The sequence below is a fragment of the Panthera leo genome, chromosome B2 (genome assembly GCF_018350215.1).
Source record: "Panthera leo isolate Ple1 chromosome B2, P.leo_Ple1_pat1.1, whole genome shotgun sequence".
In the NCBI taxonomy this organism is placed as follows: Eukaryota; Metazoa; Chordata; class Mammalia; order Carnivora; family Felidae; genus Panthera; species Panthera leo.
In genome coordinates this window covers 71,537,389-71,554,953 of record NC_056683.1, presented here as the reverse complement: position 1 = coordinate 71,554,953, position 17,565 = coordinate 71,537,389, and the positions used below count along the sequence as shown (strand labels likewise).

Below are 17,565 nucleotides of genomic sequence, written 5' to 3'. Positions count from 1 at the left end.
TGTCATGATCTCACGGCTCGTGAGTTAGAGCCCTGCATCGGGCTCTGTACCGACAGCTCAGAGCCTGGAGCCTGCTTTGGATTCTGTGTCTCCTCTCTCTGCCCCTCCCCCGCTCACTCTGTCTCTCTCTCTCTCTCTCAAAAATCAATAAATGTTAAAAAAAAAAAAAAAAAGAAATTTCACAATCTACTGGCCTAGTTGATTCCTTTGGTCAAAGTAAATGCTCATGTATAATATTTTTTTAATGTTTATTTATCTTGAGAGCGAGAAGAGAGCATGTGAGTTGGGGAGGGGCAGAAAGAGAATCCCAAGCAGGCTCCACACTGTCAGCTCAGAGCCCGATGCAAGGCTCATCTCAATCAACCGTGAGATCATGACCTGAGCCGAAACCAAGAGTCAAACACTTAACCAACTGAGCCACTCAGGAGCCCCTCCTTTTTAATATTTTCTAAAAAGATATAGTACCGGCAATGTACCAAGCACTATTCTAAGTTTGCTGCTTATCTTGAATCATTTAATCCTCACACCAGAACTGGGGTAATTACTATACTAATATTATCCTTTTAAGTGAAAAAACTAAGGCACAGAGATTAAGTAATTTGCTCAAGGTCATAAAACCTAAGTGACAGGGCCTCTGGCTTCAGAGTTTATGATCTTCACCACCCACTAGATAACATCATAAATTATATTGTCAGATGGAAGACCCTAATGCTCCTGACACCTCTATCCCTACAGCCCTGATCTTAATCACTGAATTATCTTTTAACTTATAGGGAGACATGAGGAGAAAAATTACAATTAATCTAGGTTAGCAGTTATTTTTTAAAAAGGATAAGGTAAAAATAAATAAATAAATAAATAAATAAAATAATAAATAAAAAAAATAAAAAGGATAAGGTAAAGGCAGAGAAGCCCTAAAAAGAACCAAGTCCAAGTAAAAAAAAAACAACCTAGGGCTAACAATTGAAAAAGAATAAAACCAACTCCCACACAAGGGACACAATACAAAACGACTAACATAATGAGCACAATAAACATCTCAGATCTTTGGGATGCCTGAACCCCAAAGTCTCAGATCTGCTATAACTGAACTATTTGGAGACACAGGATAATGGACTATGTTAATACTAATAAAGATATGGGTATATTTTGCACTATGGATGCATTATGGCTGTGAGGACTTGAGTTCATGCACTATATCCTTTGGTTAACGGTGTTTTAAAGAAATGTTTTTTGTGCCTCCATCTTTAAATGAGCGTCCAAATATTTAGTTTATCTAGTCTAGAGGTGCCAATAACAAATACCTAAAAATCGTAAGATGACACTATTAATGATTATTGTAACTCAGCATATAACGAGTTTTAAAATACCATGTTGATGAATTGTGTAAACTGCCTCCAACATATTTTTCCAGTAACTTTTACGTTCCCATGGATTGACGGATTTTTTCTTTTTGAGCCAACTATTAAGATCTATATTTCCACATTCCATTACCATATAAATGTACTGGTCCGTGATTTCACTGCCATTAAAAACAAAAACAACAACAAAAAAATACATGGTTAGCTTACACTATTAAGACTAAGTATTTATCTTCTTTATCTGTAGAATTATAGCAAAAATAGTGTTCTTTTATATTAAAAAAAATCCTTACTAATCATAAAGTCGGATGATCTTATCACTGTGTTGTTGTAGTTTATTCAAATAAGCAATTTCATTCCGATAACTATCAATTGTTTGATTATCTGCTTCTTCTAAGTTCACATACTTTATAGCATGTATCTGTTTCTTTTCATTCAATACCTGGAATACCTATATAGAACAAAAGAAAAAGTTTAGAATGCACTACTTTTACACTATCACAATATCTCTAAATTTATTAGAATTTTAGGTTGAGAAATACCGATATGAATAATTAAACGTGTCTGGGCTTATTTTGAGTATTGAAGGGAAAAAAAATATGTTAGGAGAGTTAACAGACCATTCTCAACTACCTATGACAATGGGCATTCAATAACACAAAGGCATAAACATAAAGTTTTTATAACAACATATAAGAAAGATTATTTAAATTTCATATCTATTCATAACACTGTTGGGTTGCCCTGACCAAAAAAATAACCTAAAGCAAAAGACATTCAAAAATGTTAAGAGGGGTGCCTGGGTGGCTTAATTGGTTGAGTGTCTGACTCTTGGTTTTGGCTCAGGTCGTGATTCCAAAGTCACGGGATAGAGCTCAGCAGGGAATGTGAAGCCTGCTTAAGATTTTCTCTCTCCCACCACTGCTGCCCTCTTCTCTGTTTTGCACTCATGCACATGCTCTCTCTTTCATAAATGAATTAAATAAATAAATAAATAATTCAATAAAATGTTAAGAACTACTAAGGGCTTTCATAAAGAGTCAATTCATTTCACAGATGGTGTTTTTTCCAGGTGCCTGGAATTGGCATCTCATTCATGTGGTATTTTAAAATATGTAATAATTGTAAGCTATTTGTATATTCAGTTGTGAAAAGTAGATTAGATCAAAGTTTATGAATTTTTCTTTAAGTAGGCTTCACACCCAGCTCAGAGCACAATGTGGGGTTTGAACTCACACCCTGAGATCAAAACCTGAGCTCAGATCAAGAATCTGTAGCTTAACTGACTGAGCCACCCAGGCGCCCCAGATTAGGTCCCATTTTCAAAGTCAAGTTGACAAGAACAAGATGTTCCTATAAGCCCACTGTCAGGTATGGGTCAAACAGCTCTGGCTATAATGACAGTCAACTTCTAAGCAATAGGGCAGATAATAAATACATTTTGAAAAGTAGAAAATACTGTTAATGTGTCCAACTTTCAGAAAACATGCAAGAGGCATGAGGCTTCTAAAATGCAAGTATACAAATACAAATGCCATTATAAGCAAGAAAAATTACATTCATTCATCCCTTTTGACAAAATGAAGTAAAATATCATTTATTTAAAAACCATTTAACCTTGACCAGGTCGGGGCAAGGATAAGAAGAGAACGAATGTGTCTATGAGATTCATGCATTTACAACTGTACTAATAAGGACAGTCTATCAAGCAGTCAGGTATAGTTACTTTAAAATTTTAAATATAAAACTAACAAAGTATTACTGGTTTTATTTGCACACACAGCAAATTAGACAAAGAGGGGCATTAAAACAGTGATAGGGCAAGAGACCGCAGAAAAGAGCAAAGGATGATAAAAGGAATTTTAAAACAGTGTAAAACCACTTTGTATATGGTAAACAGCCTTCTAAACCTCAGAGAATTGAGAGTACCTACCACTCTAGTAGAATTAAAATGTTGTTAGTAGTTCCTACCACACAGGGTTGGAAGGATGACCAAGATGGATGTGTCTGGAATGTAGCAAAGTTAGCTACCATCATTAAGGACAATTAGGACAGAATGAAGTGGACATTTTAAAACCTATTAAAGTTGTCAGGTATATCAGAAAAAGATATTTGCAAGATATTAAAACTATATAATAAGATCTCAAAGTTTTGAAGGAAATAAAAACTTTTCAATCAACTTTTTGCACGTATGTGCTTTTACTCCCCTACTGCCCCTTTTCTGGCAAAATTCTTGCAATAACTGATGATTAGATAGCCTCTACTTCCATCTCATAGAGATAGTATCAGAGTTATAATTTTCAGTTTCATGGGAAGTTGGTGAAAGAACTAGACAGGCTAGTATCATGACTATTCCTATTAGCCTCTATGACCTTCCTAAATGTTCTTAATACTGTATAAGTTGGCCACTGCCTAAACTCTAGAATAGAGCATAAATGGTTAGTTTCACAAAGCATGTTACCCTCTTTCCCTGAGGTACATTGATTTTGTCAACTCCACCATAATAATTAAATTAAAAAATGATAATATAATCACACTAAAAAAAATATGGGCCAGTCGTGTCTTTATCATCTGACCCTTCACTTAAGCTAACATCTTCATTATGCTCCAAGGAAAAAATGTTTAAAACACCGTCAAGATTATTTTACATCCTCTGAAAACATGCCACTAAATAAGTATCTCACCTGGACACTATTCAATTATAGCTAAAGTAATAAAGGTTAACAAAAGAATTTCTATTAAAGCAACTAAATCAGATAATTCAAATATATTGATAAAAATCAATTGTCCCTTTATTCCCATGCCTGAAATCTGAGACAAGGGAAAGAAAATGTATACAAAAAAGGAATGAATATTATTGAACTGCTACTCATAGTAATGTACACACCTTTTTATAATAAGTTAACAAGACCATCTTAAACAAATCTAGCTATTGTTAGTTGGCTTAGAAAATACAGTAAAACTTAAACCCAACAGGCTGTGCTTCATACATCATCCTTAACTTATAACAGCAAAACAGTTGAGGAGGGACATTCATTCAACAAATAACTTCACTCTGTCATGTTCTAGGTAGTATTCTAGATAGCAGAGCAAACACTGTTGAGCAAATCAGACAAACATCCCTATCTTGATGGAACTATATTCAAGTTCAGGAAGACACAAACAACAAACCAAATAAGTAAATTACAAAGCACAGAGGATGGGCTACAGAGAAAAATAAAGAAGGAAATGGAGCTCACCAGTGACTGGAAGGTTAAGAGTTGTGGTACTAAAGAGTATGGCCAAGGAAGGCCTGATTGAGAAGATATTTGAGCAAAGACATGAGGAGATCTAGAGGAAAACTGACTCTTACGTTAAAATACACCAGGAAAGCAAGGATTAAATCAATGAAACTAGGGATACAGCTATTATAACAATCCAGGTGGAAAGATGGCAGTTGTTTTGAACAAAATGATAGTAGTGGAGGTGGTGAGAAATAGGCAAATGTTAGATATGCTCTGAGGTAGAACCAACAAGATTTACCAACTGACTGGGTGTATGTGTGAGAGAAAGTGAGGTCAATTATGATTTCAGAGTTTTTGGCCTAGTTAGTGGAAGAATGAAGTTGCCATTTACTGAACTGGGAAACACTATGGAGCCAGAGTTATGTTTGGGACATATTAAGTTTTAAATATCTAGTAGACACCCAAGGAGAGATAGTGAGCAATGAGACTGGATATACAAGTCTGGAATTCAAGTGGGAGGTCTAAGCTAGAAAGATGTTTAAGAACTGTCAGCATATACATGGTATCTAAAACCATGAGTCTGGACAACACCAGTGAGTTTAGAAAGAGAAGAAAAGAGGTCAAGGACTAAACCCTGGGGCATTGCACCATTAGGATGGGGGACAAGAACACTTAAAAGGAATGGCCAATTGGAGAAGAGGAAAACTGAGGGAGGCCAAGTGGGAATAAAAAAAAGTTCCAATAAGAAAAGAACAATCAACTCTCCCAAATGCTAAGTAACCCAAATTAAAGCAAAGAATTAGATTTAATAAAAACATTGAGATCACTGGTGATCTTGATAGCAATTGTTTTTGCTAAGTGATAAAGGTAAAAATCTGACTGAAGTGGATTTAAGAGAACCGAATGAGAAGAACTAAAGATGGTAAGTTTAGACAGATCTTTTGAGATGCCTTCCACCCAGAAAAGCAGAACCATGTAAATTTAGAGCTCAAATACATTTAGAAAATGATCTAGTCTAATTCCAGAAACTCTCATTACTAAACTGTTTTTGAAATGAAAAACTCAAAAAACTCAAAATATTAATCATATATCTTGCTGAATCATCCTAAAATATTATTTACAACATGCCCTACCTGATGTTTAGAAAGATTCTTTTATGATAATACATAGCCTCATTTGCCACCCCAAATCCATGTTAATGTCATTTAGAGAAGAAATCTAGAGGCATAGGACATCAGAGGGAAGAACAGAGAATTAGAATTAGGAGATAGGTCTAAAGAGATATGTCATTTGTTGGAAAGAGGGAATGGGAGCAGGGGATAAGGATATTTTTGGCTCAAAAGCAATATGGGCCCCTAGATGTTAAGAAAAAAGAACCCCAAAGGGTAAAAAGACAAAGAAAGGAAAGCTGAAAATATTTTTCTTTCTTAAATATTTAAGATACTTACCTTACTTGAGCCTCCACTTCCTATCTGCTTCAATATGGAATAAATTCTTCCTTTAACTGAAATGCATTCATTTGTTGAAGAGGATGCTGAAATCTAAATAATTAAAATATATAAAGATTCAAAGGTGCAAAGAATATGCCTGAGAAACTAGCATGCATTTAGTACAGTGAAATGCTTCCAATTTTTAAATTATCTTAAATTTCAAGTAATTAGATATTAGTCATAATATTTTAAAGAGGAAGTTTACATATTTTAGTCAAATTAATAAACTTATTAATATATAGATAGACTTCCAAGGTCTCCCTCTAACTTGCCTTTACTTAATTTAAAAAAAAAACTTTTAAATTTAAGTATAGTTGACATACAATGTTCACCTTTACTTCTTAACATAAATAAATAGAAGATTCAGGGGAGAAAACACTTAATGCCAATACACAAACTCACAAGCTATTACTTTTCACCTTATTCTTTTTTCTTATATATCCCTCTTCACTTACATACATGCATAAATAATTATATCTAAATTCTTCTTCCTCATTTAGCACTACATTATAAGGGAAGCAGTATGCTAGCTCCAGAGTCAATCAGACAAATGCAAATTTCAGCAATGCCCCCTTTCTGCTGAATGATGTTCAACAAGTTAGTTAATTTGAACTTCAGCATCTACCTTGGCAAACTTGTAGCTGATGTACTATTGCAACAGACCCCATTTCCCTTCCCTTATGCCAGAGCTCTCAGAGAATCTATAAATGCTTTGCACAGATGGAGTGCAGTGAGAGGACCCATTCCAAGCTGACAAGAAAGCTGAAGACACAAAGCGCATCTGATTAGCTGATTTACTAAGTTGAAACGGGTCTGTCTGAATAAACCTCAATTTAACCAAGTCCTGCTTTAAATCCCAAATGGTAGAACTCTCTCATGTAATCTCTTTCTTTACCTTTTAACCTCAGGGGTTAAAAAACACTATTGAGTCATGAAATATGTTTTCTGTAAGAAAGTATTAGGCTTTGAAATATGTACCTGTTATTTTTCATTCAGTTATAATTTCAGAAAGGCTCTTCACTACCTACTCCCACCCCTCTTCCTTTTGGAGCATCTTCTCGCACTTAAACTGAAAACTTCTGAGAGAGAAGAAAGCAGTTCAATGTTTTTGCCCCCTAACTGCTGACAGTTGTTAGAGTAAGTAATTCTGACTTATTTCTGACTCAATACTAATGTGAAGTTCAGTTTCCTACATAGGACATTCCACATCCCCCTTAGCCCATCCTCCTCACTGTGGCCAGAGTAGTTTTTTTCAAAATGCAAATAAGATCACTTCACTTTCCTGCTCCAACCTGTTACACAGCTTCTTATCCCTCTTGGGGTAAAGTTCAAAGGGCCCAGAGGAACCCTAAGGATCACCTGTCCCTCTTGGACTCTTTTTAGTTTCCTCCTGACACTGGCCTTTTCTAGAAGGCTCCTGGCCCATTCATGTGGTCATGACTTGACTTCTAGATATCAACTCAAACAGGGTCTGACATGAGGAAGAGTTCAACAAATGTTTTGAATCAATGTATGGACAAACCTGATCATCTTTTTCTCCTTAGTAATTTATTATTCTGCTTCAATCTTCAAAATACTATTTCTCTTTCCATAGGATAATCTATTGTCAGCTTTTTTGTTCTTTATTAATTGCAAAATATACATAACAAAAATTTGCATTTTACTCTACACCCATTAAACAGTAATTCCTCATTCCTCCCTCCCTCTAGACACTGGTGACCATTGTTCCACTTTTTGTTAGCTAATTTTTTTTTTTAATCTCTCAATATGTAATAGCTAATTACCTGTTTGTGTGTGTGTGTGTGTGTGTGTGTGTTTTGCTGTTTTATTTAAATAACAATTGCTGCTATCTTTTCTTTACTAAGTAGCAGGCTCCACTGTACAAGTTCCATATATGTTAACTAATTTAATCTTCACAATTATCCTCTATGGTAGGTATCTTTATTATCCCCACCTTATAGATGATGAAATGGCCACAGAAAATTTAAGTAACTTACAAAAGGTCACACAGTTGGTAAGTAGTGAGGCCAAGAGTCATGGCCAGAAAGCCTCTCTTCAAAGTTCATGCTTTCCACCAGTATTTAGTGGCCACTCAGTTATTAGAAACTAATTTTAATAGTATTGATATCAGGAGTATTTTTTATCCAGATGACAATACAATTGCCTCACCAGCAAAAATTTTCCTATTTTTATAATTACTTTATATTTTAGTAGCATCTTATATTGCTATTCTGATACTCTTGAAAACTTAACTGCATATTAACCAGCCAGTGAAATGAGGCTGCGCAGTTAATAGTAGGCTTAAGTAGTGAAACAGAATAAAAAGTTACCTAAATTACAAGACAAATTTTGCCTAGCTATTCAAACTGGGTCTTTTGGCCTAGTTCATGAAAAAGCTTCATTAGCTTCTTCAATAACTAACCTCTCAAAGTCACAAGGCACCCTTAAGAGGTTTTCCCTATTAAGAGTTTTGCCTAAGAATGGACAAGTTCTTAAGGCCTTTCCTAACAACTAGATGCTATGAAAATAAAATCTTTGGATCATACCTTAAACATATACCATCATAAATAAAATTTATCAAACCTGTAAAGTTTGAAGTGGAGTAACAGGTATTTGCTGCTGCTGCTGCTGGAAACAGGCAAGTTGGCTATAAGGTGTTGACAACTGACAAGCAGGTGGAAAGTCATTCTTTACAACTGGAGTTCTAAAACTAGGAAAGAAATGGTTTTAATTTAAAACATGAAAAATGTAGAAACAAGATTCTGACTCAGTGTTTGTGTGATTTTAAAAGATGCATATAAACTTAAATGTATTACATCAAACAGAATCCACATCAGTTTTCATAATATAGCTAAGTTATTTATTCTAGATATACTATCACCAGAAATTTCATTTTGAGGAAATTCTTTCTGAAAGTAATTTTTTGTCCCTAGACAAGAAATCCGTACTAGTAAAAATAATAAGATGGCATTTAAAAGTGAAGTTGGGGTTATTTTAGAAAATTTAGCCAATGCAAAGGTCAGCCTATTGTATACGAGTGCTTTTTAACAATAGTGCTCTACAACAGCATGCTATCAGAAAGCCAATTACATTACAGGAGTTTGGACTTTTTTTTTTTTAATTTTTTTTTAACGTTTATTTATTTTTGAGACAGAGAGAGACAGAGCATGAACGGGGGAGGGTCACAGAGAGAGGGAGACACAGAATCCGAAACAGGCTCCAGGCTCTGAGCGGTCAGCACAGAGCCCGACGCAGGGCTCCAACTCACGGACCATGAGATCATGACCTGAGACAAAGTCAGACGCCCAACCTACCAAGCCACCCAGGCGCCCCCAGGAGTTTGGACTTTTGAGATTAAAGCTGTTGAGTTCACATTTGTGTTTTGCTTATCTTATTCACTATCACATCCTCAACACCTAGAAGAGTGCTTGGCACAAAGGAGTTTAAATACTTGTTGACAATATATAACCTAACTTCACAAAAAATAACTATATCACTATTCTAGTTATCAACTTTCTTTAAAATATTCCACATATGGGGTGTCTAGGTGGCACAATAGGTCAAGCATCCAATTCTTGGCTTCAGCTCAGGTCATGATCTCGCAGTTCATGAGTTCAAGCCCCACATCAGGCTCTGTAGAGAGCCTGCTTGGGATCCCCTCTCTCTCCTTTTCTCTGTTCCTCCCCTGCTCTCTCTCTCTCTCAAAATAAATAAATAAACTTAAAAAAAAAATTAAAATATTCCACATATAATAAAATGAAGTAATATATAGCAAAACTATATTAAATTGGTAAGAGCCCAGGTTATAAAACTTCTAAGGCCAGTTCTAATTAAAATCAAAGATTACATTATGAAAATTAAAAACAAAAGGCATCATGGACTTAAGTTATCCTCTAAGACATTAAAAATATAGCTACTAGTTGGATGATATGATGTGCCACATTCCTTTATTTTCTTTCTTTGAAATGTCATTAATTTGCTTTTGCAATATCCCTGTGTTTCCTATCAATCCGCACTGACCATCCAATTTCTTTACTCATCCCTCATTCCCATACACTCAAGTCTTTTACCTTTGAACACTCCCAGAACTATGTGACCTATACAACCAAATTCTTTCAGAAACTATCACATTCCAATTAAAAACCCTCCTTTGCTATAAAATGTAGCTACCCTTTATCATGTATAAGAATGCTAACCTTTAAAATACCTCTCTCAGTTACATAAAGATATCCATGTAGCAATGTGTAATTACCAAGAAGTTTTACATATTTAGAGTATTTATAGATTGTAGGTACAAATTACAATAGGACAGAGACTTTCAAAACAATCCTTAAAAATGTATTGTAGCCATCTTCCCCTCCCCTTTTACAGGTGAAATAACTGATGCTCAGAAAAATAATATAAATTTGGAAACTCTTTAAAGTAACAGAGCAGGATTCAACTTCAGATCTATTTAACCCCGAAGCCCATGTTATTTCCACTGTGCCAAACTAGAATGCCAAAAGTAATTACCAGCTCATGTAATCATCCAAGGCACTGCTACTGGGTGTCTTACAAACAGATTTTGGGTCAATCCATTTAGGTGCTGATATTGGTGGTGACTGCTTTGAAACTGAAAAGGCAGGTTGCTCAAAAGTGGTTTGTTTCTGCTAAAAAAAAAAAAAAAAAAATCACGATTTACAGTTTTTAGACACCTGTTCAATAGCTTTACAAACATTTTAATTTCTAAAAGAAAAAATAATGTAATACACAAACATGCTAAAATAAGTAAACATATGTATTCCAGACTTCCAATAACTTTTTAGTATAGCTTTCACTCTAAGTTCTGAAGCCTATTATATTTTCTTCAAAAGGATTACAAGGAGAGGGAAGACTCATGGTATTGTTTAACAAAACAAGATCTAATATCCTCTGCCATCAGGACTACTATAACCATTACTGAACTTCTATAATCTAAATAAGTACTCTGTACTTCTGAAAACTTAGCTTCCTTTAATCAATAAAACCACAGTATATGGGATATAGGAATGGGTAGCTAAAGTGCAATTAAGGAAATGGTCAGAAGGGAGGAAGAAATTATTAATCAGAAGTAGGTGGAAGTTATCCAGAGCTTAATATCCTCAAGGAATGATGGGGAGTCACTAGGATGTCCAGAGATGATAGCAATGAGCAAGGAACAGGATGGTATATCCAAAAAACAGGAGCCTCAAAAGGTCAGGGCTCTGTAAGAGAAGAAATGATCTGGATATAGCTACAGGGAGTTTTTAGCTATAAGGTAAGTGAGATGTGAAATAAAAACAATCTCTACTTGAGAGGGCTGCTGGAGAAGCAGTGACTTCAGGAAACCACCTAATTCCTTTTTCTTCTTTTCATAAGTATGCTATCCAGTGGATTTTAGTATGTTCACAAGAGTACACAATCAGCACTATTTTATTACAAAACCTTTTCATCATCCTAAGAAACTCCATATCCATTAGTGGTCACCCTCTGTTCTCCACTCTTCCTAGTCTCTGGCAGCCACTAATCTACTTTCTGCCTCTATATGGATTTGCCTATTCTGGACATTTCTTATAAATGGGATCACATAATATGTGGCCTTTTGTGATAGATTTCTTTCACTTAGCATGTCTTTAAAGTTCATCCATGTTGTAGCATTTGTTAGTACTTCATTACCTTTCATTGTGGAATAATAAAATGAAATAATGAAATTAAAGTACCACATTTTGTTTATTCACTCACCAGCTGTTGGATATTTGGGATTATTTCCACTTTTGGCAATTATGAATAATGCTGCTATGAACATGCAAGTACAAGTTTTTGTGTGGATACAGATTTTCAGTTTTCTTGAGTATATACTTATAAGTAGAATTGCTAGATCATATGATAACTCTATATTTAGCCTTCTGAGAAACTGCCATACCATTTTCCAAGTAACTACACCATTTTATATTCTTACCAGTAGTACATGAGGGTTCCAATTTATCCACTTCATCACCAACATTTGTTATTGTCTCTTTTAAATTATAGCATCTTAGTGGGTATGCAGTGGTATCTCATTGTGGTTTTGATTTGCATTTCCCTAATGACAAATAAATGGTTTTGAGTCCTCTCACCCTGCTATTGACTTTCAAGTTTCAAAAAGAAAAAAGAAAAGATGCTGTTTCATATGATGCATGATTTAACCCATCAGGATTCTTCCCATCTAATATTTATTATTTACTTTATTACTTAGATCTTTAATTAAATAAGATAAAGTCTCTTCAATAAATGGTGTTGGGAAAACTGGACAGCAACAAGCAAAAGAATGAAACTGGACCACTTTCTTGCACTATATACAAAAATTAAATCAAAATGGATTAAAGACTTGAATGTAAGACCCTACACCATAAAAGTTCTAGAAGAAAACACAGGCAGTAGGCTCCCTGATAGGAGTCTTAGCAAGGATTTTTTTGGATGTGATACCAAAAGCAAAGGCAACAAGGCAACAAAAGCAAAATAAGTAAGTGGGGCTATAATTGAACTTAAAGAGCTTCTGCGCAGCAAAGGAAATCGTTAACAGAATGAAAAGGCAAACTACTGAATGGGAGAAAATATATGCAAATCATGTATCTGATAAGGGGTTAATATCCAAGATATATAATGAACCCCTACAATTCAATAGCAAAAAAGCAAACAATCCAATTAAAAATTGGGCAGAATATGTAAATATGTCTAAACATATAGACATATTTTTCCAAAGATATATAGATAGCCAACAGGTAGAGAAAAAGACGTTCAACATCACTAATCATCAGGGAAATACAAATCAAAACCACACTGAGATACCACCTCATACCTGTTAGAATTTTGTCAAAAGGACAAAAGCCTCATACCTGTTAGAATTTTGTCAAAAAGACAAAAACTAATAGTGTTGGCAAGGATGTGGAGAAAAGAGAATTCTTGTGCAATATTGGTAGGAATGTAAATCAGTGCAGCCACTATAGAAGACAGTAGGAAGGTTCCTCAAAAAATTAAAAATAGAACTATCATATGATCCAGCAGTTCCACTTCTGGGTATTTATCCAAAGAAAATGAAAATACTAACTCAAAAAGATACAATCTTATGTTCACTGCAGCATTATTTACTATAGTCATGACATGGAAACAACCTAAGTGTCCACTGATGGATGAACGGATAAAGAAAATATGGTGTGTGTATATATACATAGTATACAGTGGAGTATTTGCCATAAAAGAGAATGAAATCTTGCCATTTGTGACATGGATGGACGCTGATGGCATTAAGTGAAATAAGCCAGATATAGACAAATACTGCATAATATCACTTACCTATGAATTAAAACAAACAAACAAACAAACAAAAAAACGACTTCATAGATTCAGAGGGCAAATTAATGGTTGACAGCAGTGGGGATGGGTGGTGGACGAAACAGGTGAAAGGGATCAAAAGATACAAAGATAGGGTACCAGGGTGGCTCAGTCTGTTAAGCATCTGACTTTGGCTCAGGTCATGATCTGGAGGTCCATGAGTTTGAGCCCCATGGCAGGCTCTGTGCTGACAGCTCAGAGCCTGGAGCCTGCTTCAGATTCTGTGTGCCTCTCTCTCTCTCTCTCTAATATAAATAAACATTAAATAAAGACATACAAAGGTATTTCCAGTTACAAAATAAGTTATGAGGATGCATGTGTAGCATGGTGGCTATATTTATTAATACTATATGCATATTTGAAAATTGCTAAGAGAGTAAATCTTGTAAGTTTCACCATAAGAAAAAAAATTGTGTAGCTGTATGGGTACAGATGTTAATTGAACTTATTATGGTGATCACTTCATAATTCAAATATTGAGTTAGATTGTACACCTGAAACTGATGTTATATGTCAATTACACCTCAATAAAAGAAAACACAAAAATACTTATTTTTCATAAAATATCTATATTCACATGTGATTTATTATTGTTATTTTTAGTAAGTTAATAAATATTTTTAAAATGTCTGTTTTACTTTCTAATACAGTAAATACAGATAAATATAACGTACATAAACAAAGCTCTTTAGTGGTCTTGATAATGAAGAGTGTAAAGAGGATCCCAACACAAAAACATGTGAGAACCCACTGAGTTAGAATATAACTGAAAGTAGTGAGGACAGTATAGCCATGGACTATATATAGTATGACTCTCTAGTAACCTACCAGATCATTCCTTCTGAAATGACCTTTGACCATTGGGAATGATCATTCAACCTGTTATAAATTCACATACAGTGTCTAGTCTATATTTTTCTATTTTATCCATGGGATAATAGGAAATTATCAAATCTTTTGGTACAGCATTGCACTGGTTCAGGGGTCAGCATATCGTATTCTGTAAAGGGCAAGGTAGTAAACATATGGGGCTTTTTAAGGCAGAGTCTCTGTTGCAACTACTCAATTCTGCTGTTACAGTTCAAAAGCAGCCCTAGACAGTAATAAATGGGGATGGTTGTCTTCCAGTAAAACATACTTTACAGACAGGCTGAGAACTAGATTTGACTGATAATAGGCTGTAGTTTGCTGACCCCTGCACAGTCTACCAGAAATCCAAAAGCACCACTGAAAATAAAAAAAGACTTCAGCTTGACATACTTTTACTGAATCTGTCACTAGTAGTGATCATTGTTTTGTGAATAATAAGAAACATCCTTTAAGTAAACTATTCCACTAAAAATGGTACATAAGGATTTAATAAAAGAAAAAAATTTAACATGACCATCACATTACAAATAATGGCAATGTTACACTTTAGAGGAAAAGAAAGTTACCTCTGTATCAACTTTTTGGGCTGTGTCTGGAATCTGCCACTGATTTGAAGATACAGCAGGATTCTGGTTTATACATTCTGACTTTCTCTTAGACTGCCATTGTTTCTGGTTACTCTCTGGAACCTTTGGTTCTTGATGTTCCTTAATTTCTGAAATTGCATTTGTTGTTGTTATCAATAAAAGGAAAGAATATTTGATAATAAAATTAAATCTGAAATACGAAACATGTTACAAACTATATTAGTACAAAGAGAGAAGGGGTGCTTTGGTTGCTCAGTTGGTTAGGTGACCGACTTAGGCTCAGGTCACGATCTAGCAGTTTGTGAGTTCGAGCCCCACATCAGGCTCTGTGCTGACAGCTCAGAGCCTGGAGCCTACTTTTACTTGAATTATGACTAAGTTATGTTTATTCTTAAATGTGAAGTTTGCTTAACATGTGAAAATCAATTTGATTTGCCATAATAACAGGACTAAGAAGAAAAATACATGATCAACTCAATAAATGCAGAAAAAGCATTCTGACAAGATTCAACAGTCACAAAAAATATCTAATGATAATCTAGGTATAAAGCAAAATTCACTGTTTTGGTATTTGATTAAGAGTAGATAAAAAATCTACAGCAATTATTTCATACAAAGGTAAAATATGGAAAGCTTCCCTCTAAAATAAGTAATAAGATTGCCCACCTATCATCTCTTCTATTCATTATGATGTTACATGCAATACAAAGAAAAAAATGAAGGTTAAAAGGATAAGGAAAAAATGTTATATTATTTTCTTTCTATGAAAGAATTCATAGAAAAATGTTAGAATTATTCCGTGAATTTAGTAACTCACTGACTATATCTAAGATCAATAGCTAAAACCAGCTGTATTTTTATATACCAGCAATGAGGTAGAAGATGAAAAAATAGTTTAAAAATATTCCATTCACCATCACAGCATTGAAAATGCCAGGTATCTAGCAAGAACTCTAGCAAAAGAGAAGAAAAACCTCTAACAGAAAATAGTTCTCAATAACATCTTAAATACTACTTAAATGAATGAAGGGATATATGCCAGATTAGTGGATTAGAAAACCTATCTGATAAATGCCAACCTGTCCCATTAGGATCTCAATAAAAAAAAATCCCATTTTAAAAAAAGAATCTGGTAGATTCTAATATTTATATGGAAACCCAAAAGGCCCAATAGCTGATACAGCCTTGAAGATGAATGAAGTTGGAAGATTTTCAATTGATTGCAGTAAATAAGATAGTATTGGCACAAAGATCTATGGAACAGAGAAGAATCCAAAACCAGATATCACAGGATATCTAATTTATAATTCACTAAGGGAGGGGCGCCTGGGTGGCTCAGTCAGTTAAGCATCAGACTCTTTTGGATCAGGTTATGATCTCATGGTTCATGAGTTTTGAGTCCTACGTCAGGCTCTGTGCTGACAACATGGAGCCTGCTCAGGATTCTGTCTCCATCTCTCTCTGCCCCTCCCCTGCTCACTCTCTGTCTCTCTCTCAAAAATAAATAAATAAACATTATAATTCACTGACGGGAAAAGAGGGTCTTTTCAATAAATGATGCTGGACCGACTGGATATCCACATGAGGGAAAAAAACAACAGAATCTTGATACGTCATCTTACTTATACACAAATATTAAATTCAGTTAGAATGTAAGTCCATATGTGAAAGGCAAAATGATAAATCATCTAAAATATGCAGAAATATCATTACAATCTTGGAGCAGGCATAGATTTGTTAAAAGACATAGGAAATACCACAAAGGAAAAGACTGATAAATTAAAATGCATAATAATTAAGAATTTCTTTTCCGGGGCGCCTGGGTGGCTCAGTCGGTTAAGCGGCCGACTTCAGCTCAGGTCACGATCTCGCGGTCCGTGAGTTCGAGCCCTGCATCAGGCTCTGGGCTGATGGCTCAGAGCCTGGAGCCTGCTTCAGATTCTGTGTCTCCCTCTCTCTCTGCCCCTCCCCCGTTCATGCTCTGTCTCTCTCTGTCTCAAAAATAAATAAAACGTTAAAAAAAAAAAAAAATTAAAAAAAAATTAAAAAAAAAAAAAAAAAGAATTTATTTTCCTAAAAAGTCTTCACTACATAATGGGAGAAATTACTTGCAACACACATATGCAACAAAGGATATGTATCTAGATGATATAAATATCTCCTAAAAATCAATGAGAAAAAGAAAGAAAACCCAATAGAAAACTGGCAAGAGTTTCAAACAAGTACTTCACAAGAGAATATCAAAATGGCCAATAAACATAAAAAAAGATGTTCAACATCATAAACCATCAGAGAAGCGCAAATTAAAACCACAGTAAGATATCACTTAGCAGCATCCAAATGTCTAAAATTAAAAACCAACAATAAAACAATTGGGACTAATATGGAGCAAGAGCAACATCCCTGCTAGTCAAAGGGACCACCATTCTAGAAAACTAGCACTATTTGCCAAAGTTGAACATACACACATTCTGTGACCCTACAACCCCACTCTTTGGATACACTCAAACGCGTATGAATGGAATGATATTTCAACAGACCGTACTCTCATGATTTGGGTGATTTTGTAATTGGCAGTTTTACTATATAATAAAGTATTACTGGCACTGTATAGGTACTCAACAAGTATTTACTGAAAAACATTAAATTAGGTATAAGATTAGTA

At 34.7% G+C, this 17,565-nt stretch overlaps 1 protein-coding gene across 8 annotated transcripts in view; it reads right to left on the bottom strand.

The window, feature by feature from the left end:
- The window catches only part of TTK (TTK protein kinase), a 47,211-nt gene that overhangs the window by 7,625 nt on the left and 22,021 nt on the right, over positions 1–17,565 (bottom strand). For 6 of the 8 annotated variants that reach the window (XM_042939223.1, XM_042939220.1, XM_042939225.1 and 3 more), the window contains 6 exons: positions 14,880–15,028; positions 10,588–10,724; positions 8,659–8,785; positions 6,034–6,126; positions 1,655–1,812; positions 1,371–1,522 (listed from right to left, as the gene is read on the bottom strand). In XM_042939223.1, coding sequence (XP_042795157.1) covers positions 1,371–1,522; positions 1,655–1,812; positions 6,034–6,126; positions 8,659–8,785; positions 10,588–10,724; positions 14,880–15,028 — 816 coding nt within the window. The remainder of the gene's footprint in view (positions 1–1,370; positions 1,523–1,654; positions 1,813–6,033; positions 6,127–8,658; positions 8,786–10,587; positions 10,725–14,879; positions 15,029–17,565) is intronic. The other 2 variants (XM_042939227.1, XM_042939228.1) reach the window with 1 other exon arrangement.